Source organism: Vigna angularis, chromosome 3, assembly GCF_016808095.1.
Source record: "Vigna angularis cultivar LongXiaoDou No.4 chromosome 3, ASM1680809v1, whole genome shotgun sequence".
Taxonomy (NCBI): Eukaryota; Viridiplantae; Streptophyta; class Magnoliopsida; order Fabales; family Fabaceae; genus Vigna; species Vigna angularis.
In genome coordinates, this window is record NC_068972.1 from 24,033,902 (window position 1) to 24,041,559 (window position 7,658).

The 7,658-nt window shown below is 35.3% G+C and overlaps 2 protein-coding genes across 6 annotated transcripts; both read right to left on the bottom strand.

Annotated features, from left to right (window-relative positions):
- Nucleotides 1-341: 341 nt before the first annotated feature.
- On the bottom strand, nt 342-2,079 carry LOC108325483 (mitochondrial zinc maintenance protein 1, mitochondrial). Of its 3 annotated transcripts, XM_017558563.2 has the most exons (3): nt 1,740-2,067; nt 606-702; nt 342-440 (listed from the first exon to the last, which is right to left on the bottom strand). In XM_017558563.2, the coding sequence occupies exons 1-2, from the start codon at nt 1,981-1,983 to the stop codon at nt 626-628; spliced, it is 321 nt and encodes a 106-aa protein (XP_017414052.1). In that variant the 5' UTR covers nt 1,984-2,067; the 3' UTR covers nt 342-440; nt 606-625. The 3 variants fall into 3 exon arrangements, with proteins under 3 accessions (XP_017414052.1, XP_052731512.1, XP_017414051.1); XM_052875552.1 differs by having other exon boundaries at nt 342-702; nt 1,643-2,079; XM_017558562.2 differs by having other exon boundaries at nt 342-702; nt 1,740-2,066.
- Nucleotides 2,080-3,347: 1,268 nt separating this feature from the next.
- Nucleotides 3,348-7,398, bottom strand: LOC108324081 (uncharacterized). Of its 3 annotated transcripts, none has more exons than XM_017556891.2 (2): nt 6,467-7,398; nt 3,348-3,910 (listed from the first exon to the last, which is right to left on the bottom strand). In XM_017556891.2, the coding sequence occupies exons 1-2, from the start codon at nt 7,134-7,136 to the stop codon at nt 3,804-3,806; spliced, it is 777 nt and encodes a 258-aa protein (XP_017412380.1). In that variant the 5' UTR covers nt 7,137-7,398; the 3' UTR covers nt 3,348-3,803. The 3 variants fall into 3 exon arrangements, with proteins under 3 accessions (XP_017412380.1, XP_052730257.1, XP_052730258.1); XM_052874297.1 differs by having other exon boundaries at nt 3,348-3,943; nt 6,467-7,374; XM_052874298.1 differs by having other exon boundaries at nt 6,402-7,373.
- Nucleotides 7,399-7,658: the final 260 nt, after the last annotated feature.

The window sequence follows — 7,658 nt, forward strand, 5'->3', positions numbered from 1 at the left end:
CAAACTCATAAACTCTCCATATCATGGGCCTACCTTGCTTAAGGTCTATTAAGGAATCTTCATCTGATCCAGCATTATGGCCCATGTAGAGCAGTCTATCATGGTTATACTTTTAACTTAAACACATGTATCAGCACTAAATAACAGTTTCTTCTCTTGTTTCAGTTTTGGCTCCCTATCTTATAAGGTACCAGTCCCTAGATTTTTACCCTTAGGTTTTAATCCCTGTATGTACTTCCGAGTTTCTCCTTATTAAAGTTCACCCATAGACCAATACCCAAATATAAACAACAGGGACTGCAATTTCATCTAAATCAATTAGAAATTATGTTACAGGAAAATTTAAAAAAACCAGTAAACAATTTAGATAAATTATGTAATCATAGGACAAATGAAGGGTATCATATACTTTTACCGGTCAGATTTATATCCTGTCCACTCTGCCAGATAGATTTGAAAGGAAACAAAGGATTAGGAGAAAAAAAATTACAACCACAAAAAGGAATATAGGCAGAGAAAATTTGAAGAACCTCCATAAAATTACCGGCAATACTACTTATTGATCCTAAATAAAAAATCTAGAAGAGGGAACACCGTGTTCTAACCTCTTCTCTCTTGTCTATCCTTATCCTGATTTCCGAATAATTTCTTCCGAGGGGAGTTCAAGTGTTGCTCCAGCATGCTCTTTACCCGGCTTCACCACTGCAGCAATAAGTTTTTAAAAAATGATAAAAGGACTCAGTGTACTCATACAGATTTCATCAAATAAAGTTCCTAGCTCCTCCAAAGCTAAAAACAAAAATCATGAAAAGCAAAGCCACAGTATTCAAATGTAAAACTACAAAAAACACTCTTATTAAGAAAACAGGCAGATACAATACGTGTATACATCTCCAATGCCTGACTGCAATGACCATGTTTTGAATATGTTAGGAATTTAAGGTGAGTTTGAAGTCCTAAATTGGTTAGAAATGAGTAAAATGGACAATATAAAAGTAGAATGATTCATAAACAAACCTATTATCTTAAGGTTTTGGATTGATGGAAGTGTTTTGGTCTTTTATATGACTTTATTCAGGACTCATTAGTATCGATTTTCTTGCCTTACCAGGAAAATTCTAACAGAATATTCAGATAATGTAAATACATGACTTGCACTTCCAAACCCCAAGACTAACAAAAATTAAAACTTTTGTAGGTAATGAAAAGTAATTTTTAATTCATATGGAGGTAGCACTGAAACCTATCTCAAAAATGAATGCCATAATTGGAAATGAGATGCTTCCATTGATCAGTAATTCCAAAGTTATTAGCAAGCCACAAACACGGGTAAGATCCACTTTGAAGAAACTTCAACATAAACATTTGTAGGAAAATAAAATATAAAGACAGCCGTAAGCTAAAATCAACTTTCCATCTTTGTTTATGGAGAAGTAAAATGAAAAGAGATTCTATAAAACCCAATGAATTTCATCTTCTCATTTTGTATAAGCCAAACATGGTCCAAATCCAAAACAAGAGGACATAGGAGCAAGATAGGGTCATCGACAAGTCATTAGTAGCATGATATCCTCAACTAAACAATGAACAGAAACCAAGTTTTCTAAATAAATAAACCGAAATGCAACATTAATGTTATGACCTCTTAACGAAAGCTCCATGACATGATGGTCTTACAGTGACTGAAATGCGAGTCTCTGAAGTAGTGATTAATAGATATATTTCCATATAGAGCATACCGTAACTTCCGGCATCGGTGTTGAGTTGTGCCTGGACGATCATGTTGGTGATGAAATCGGAAGCCTCGGCGGCTTCTTCGAGAAGCTTCTGAATCTCGGCCTCTGAGCTCACGTTCCTGTTCTCCTCAAATTTTTTCCTTACCTCTAACGCCGATTCCTTCAGCATCATAGTGTCGCCAGAAAATGTTTTCCTGGTCGCTTTCAGAAGCGCGCGGTACGAGCTCAGAACTTCCCTTCTCGCCATCTCACTCTCTCCTGATCTCTCTTTTTCTTCTTGGAGTCTTTTTTGATGTGTAGCAGTTCTATCACACCCTGTATTTCTGTTTGTTTTTACAAACCCTTAAAATCGAACCGTGCCATCCACGGTATTTTCCTAACAACATTTAATATTAAATAACAAATCAAATTTTATAAAATGAACTAACTTTATATATTATATTTTAAATTAAAATAATAATATTAAAATTAACTTAAATATTTTAATATGTAATTATATTTAAATTTAAATTTATATATTAAGAAAAACATAATTAAGTTTTAAAATATCACTGAATTTATATATATTTTTAAATATAATAATCAACTATATGATAATATAGGGATTTTGATTCTGGTTAATCGAAAATATAAAACTAATTTTTATTTTTATTTTTATATAAATGTCTAAAGGTGTGCGTTGAGTTTGAAATATGAAATAACTACAGACATTAAGAATTTGATATTTAGTGAAAAGTTGATAAAGTGTAAAGATTATAATCAAATGTGAAATCCGGATATAAAGAAGAAAAAAATAATATTGTTATTTAATTTAAAAAAAATTCAACATCCTGGTTGGTAAGACTTTAGGTAAAGAAAAAGGTGGTAAAACAGTTTAATAACTTCAATACATAATTTTTTAGTAGGAAGTGATCATTATACATGAAGCAAATTTGTCAATCTTTAAATTTATAAATAATATATTCACTTTCAAAAAAATTGAGAAATCAAAATCACGCATAATTAGAACTAAAATAATTAAAAATAGAATTAGAGTATTTTTATATTATTTTATGTAATTTGACCATAATTTAACAATTAAACTTGCTTAAAATCATTTAAACTGTGAGCATGTAGTCATTGACCAATATACTTATTAAAACATTACACATAGACATCGTGATTACAGAAAAAAAAAACATTATTAAAGATGACTAAGTCCGCTAATGCATATTTGCGCATATTAGTAAAATCAAGAATAGAAATAGGTCTAAGATCCATTTGTTTAAACTTATTTTTTAGAAATTAATAAAAATGAGACTTTGTTTAATTACAATTATAAAAATAACAATATTTAACTTATACGATAATTTTAATTAAAATTTTCAAAAATACTACTTAAAACAACTACAAAATATTTTTAGAAACTTACAGACACATTTTATTTTGTTTTTCCAAAATGAAACCAACTTCTTATGGAGGCGGAAAACTAAAATAAAAGGGTTGCCTTGCAATGTCTGAAAATTGAAATATAATGTGTTAAAAATATTCTAAATGTAATGAAAATAATGTGCACGAAGTTCTGCTGTAGATCTACTATCAAACACGAATTAAACTTTACAGCAATATCGATTTGCCATCAAAACTCAAAAATATCAATAGCAGGTTATTAGTTCATTTACATTTTTCAGACGAAAGCCAACATGCTAGACAGGTTCAAGAAATTTTTTCAACTGTGTTCTATGAAATTTGTATGATTCAGATTAAAAACTCGTTCCTATCCCAAACAAATAACCATAGCTCAATCCTTGTACATACTTTCCTCTTCACAAATCATAACCTAAAGTACATCACTTCATATTTCGATCAAAATCTACAGAAGCTGATTGATACCTCATCAATACATCATCAACATATTTTCATATTTGCCAAAATCCTTTCCGATATTGACTTGGCAAATAGGTCACCCTGAGAACAAACACCAAAACCACTTGGTCAAGGATTCACGCACAAAAGAAGTCAGTTCATCCACTATTGAAGGAAAGAGAATATTCTGTCGTGTCGATAGTCCACAGATTTCTGCAATAGTCACCTTAATGCATCAACCATTCTACAGTCTGGCTTCCTGCGACGGCATCTATGATGAGATTTTTGATCTAGCAAGGTGTTCTCCCCAACCATCTCCCTTTTAGAATCTACAGCCGGTGCAATGAAGGTAAAGTCAGTCTCTGAAACAACCAATTAGAGTCCTAGTTTTATATGCAACAAATGCCTTAATAGATAATGCTTCAAAGATATTTGTATGAAATCCAAAACCATGATCAAATTAGAACCTTTCAACCTAGCAACTTTTGTATGATGTATTGGTTTGTGTGTCCGAGTCACGTGCAACAGAGGCTCAGGAAAGCTTATAATTATAAGGGAAGTATTTAGCTTCTAATACTAGTGAGAAAAAATATCATGCAAAATTAACGTTCCATTTAAATTCTCATGGCATGCAATAGAGCAGTAATACAAAAATCTTCAAGGTTAAAAAAGCAGATGCAAAACACACAATCTGTTGTAAATGTATTATTTATTTTTCTAGTGGCTAGTCAACATCTTCAAGATATTCTACCTAAAAAGTTACTGCCAAAACAGCAAGGTAATTTCAAACATCCTTCCTTTTTTTTCTGAAGGTCAATAGCTTTTGCCACAAATATTCTCTCAATGATATTTCACTTTCAGCACACCATGGACTAATCTAAACTCAGTCAAAACTTCAGTAGCAACTACCATACAATTGTACTGTTTCATTCATCAACTAGTGTTCATTGAGATCCCAACCCCCAATCCTCAAACCTAAATTTTGCAAATAGTTATAGAGTTCCTCGGCACAGTCTCCAAACATCTTGCCATGTATCTAGAAAGAGGGCATCAACTTCCTTCAGAACAAAAAACAAATTCGGTGGCCCTTTTTCTAAAGGAAGCTAATGGAACAAACTATACTTTAGATCTACCCACTGAAATACTACATGGTTGAAAAGGGTAGGAGGATTTGAGGCAATAGATTGTTACTGTTGTTTTCCCAACAAGCTGAAACTTAAATAGAAAAGGGTCCAGTAATAAGTTGGGATGCAGATTGATGATCCTTTTATTCACCAATCAAATGTTTTCCCCCAATATACACAGCATGATGGAATCCAAGCATCACCCTTCCAAGACCAAATATCACTGAGACTAAGTAGGGTTTGGGGGCAAATCAGGAATAAATGACTTAAGTTTTATTAAAAAAGTAGGTTTGGAACAACAAGATGAGAAAAGAATTTTACAGGACCTATACATTTTCCTCTTTAAGGAGTAAACTTCATTCAAAGGAGTTTGTTAGGCAGCCGTTGACTTTGTTTGTAAAGCCAACTGTTTCGAAGATGTGTTTCTTTGAGGCACAGCACCACATGGCTGTCATGTTCCGGATCACATGGTTAGGGATGAGGTATGTGTGGACAAGGGTCTGACCCATCTTGGGCCACTTGCTTGTACCAAAAAACCATCCTATGAACAGAATCTCCAAGACTATTCCTTTGCTGTCAAAATAACCAATATAAACGTTCTGCTAATTTTTCTTTTCTCATTTTTAGAACTAGAATTTTATTTAACTCCCAACAAATCTTAAATGTTAACGTGTAAGAAAATTTACTCCGTCAATGTTTTTTATAAAAAGTTGATTAGTCTCCCAAACATGGACAGTTTTTTCTTTTCCAGGAACCCTAAACAGCATCATGGCAAAGGCAAAACAACAGACACGTCTAGCAGAAATATGTTATATTCAATTCTTCTTTCAAACAAAGGCTCTAAAAGCATATATGTAAGGGGAAACAAACTCACTAGCCCAATATTTGGAATACCACAACTTTAGAATCAAGCAGTATCCACCTGAAATGAAATATCTTACCAATGCCATAAAAACTGGTAGGGTTCATAGACCAGGGTTCAGTGTAGTGGCCATAGCAGACCAAATAACAGGTTAAATAGCAGTTGTTTGTGTTGATTCCATACAAACCCTCCAAATAAAGACATTAGTGCTCGGAGATCTGGTTTGCGATTTCAAGATTTCAAATTTTCAAAAATGAAATCTACAGCTGTAATAGTAGTGAAAACTTTAAAGTGGGAGGACATGGATTCAGAAGATGATGAGTGATAATTCGTGATTCCTATCTAAGACTTGAATATTACTTTTTTTCATACTTGTCTGAATTGGTATGTTTTGTTCAAGGCACTAGTATTGTTAAATATGAATGTCATAAATTATGAGTTATTTCTATAACATTTCAGAATTTATATACATATATATGTGTGTATATATATATATATATATATATATATAAAGTATGCGTTAAATAAGCTACATAAAAATTTACAAAATAACAGCCATCCCGCTATCTGCTATTCCACTATCTAAAATCCTAATACAAGGTTTTAGCGCCACGCTTCTAGGCGGAATATTACCCCCAAAGAATTGAACCCTCATTCTTGAAGCAAAAACAATTATCCAAACAAGTTTTGTTAAAGAACTCGCAGACAAAGAAAACCAATCGGTTTATGCTAAACATTCTAAACAAAATTTCACCAGCACCTACTAGAGAAATTCAACAAAAGTAAAAGCAAAGCAACAAGTTGGCGACTATACACACAGGAAGCATCACTCACGAGTTTCCAAAGACACAGAAAGAACTGCAATAGAAGGAAAGGACCCAAAACGGAAGAAGCTTTACCTCCAAATTGATCGCCCCAAAACAACAACCTGGGATCATCTTCTTCTTCATCAAACTCATCGCCATATCCAAACTCAGCATCCCCACGATAACCCGGTTCACTCCCATACCCCGATTCATTCCCATTCGCGTCAGTACACCCACTCACCCCAAACCCCACACCTACGTTCTCCCTCTCGCCATCCCTCTCTCTCTCCCTCCTCGAATTCTTCGCCTCGCTAACATCCGAAGACCAATTCGAATCGCCGTTGCCGAAGAGCTCACCGCTGGAGTCGGTGCCCATGGCCACCGGGAAGTCGGAGCAGGTGCCGTAAGCGGCGGATGCCCCGACTGAGCAGCAGCGCCGCGTGCCACTTCGGTCGCTGCTGCGGCCGGACACGGATCTAGAGCCGCGGCGGCGCCTCTTGCGGGCGACAAGTCGGTAATTGGTGGGGCGATGGTTGGGGTTGTTTGCGGCGGTGTTGTCATCGGCGTCGGCTAGGGTGAGTTTGGTGATGTCGAGGGAAAACGACGTGGTTGCGCGATCGGAGAGGCAGGGGCGCTTGTAGTAGTAGGGTTTGGGGTGGGGCCCATCTTGGAGCTTGAAGGGTTTCCAGCTGCGGAGCTGCAACATGCAGGAGTCTATGGAGTGACGCGAGTCCAGAGGCTTGTGCGACATCGATTGAGTCATCACAGATACACCAGATGAGTTGTGAAACTGTGTGGTGAGGAGTAGCAGATCACGGGGTGCTCTTTGCTCTGCGGGATTTTGATTTGGAACTCACGGGAAATGATATTTTGCATCCACAACACTCTTTTGGGTCCCGCCCTCACCACCTCCACTAATCACTTGGTCCTCGCAAACATCCTTTTCTTTTTCACAACATACACCAAATCACTGATCTTGCTTTTGGTGGATTTGGTGGTGGGGTAAATGGTGTTACGAATAAAAAATACAGAATATCGGAAAAGGCTTTTCACTGAAGTACCGTTCACATACGACAAACAAACTATACATTTTTACATAATCAGTTACTTGGACTTTAAAATGACTATTATTCTCTGTCGCTCCAACCAATCCAAATTCAACACAGGATTGTACTAAACAAAATTCTATAGATATTCTTTGTTGGTTAAACCCCTATAGTTAGGTAGAGTTTTCCAGTTCAATTCTCGTTTTTTTTTTTAATTTTCAATTGAGTCCTAAATAGTA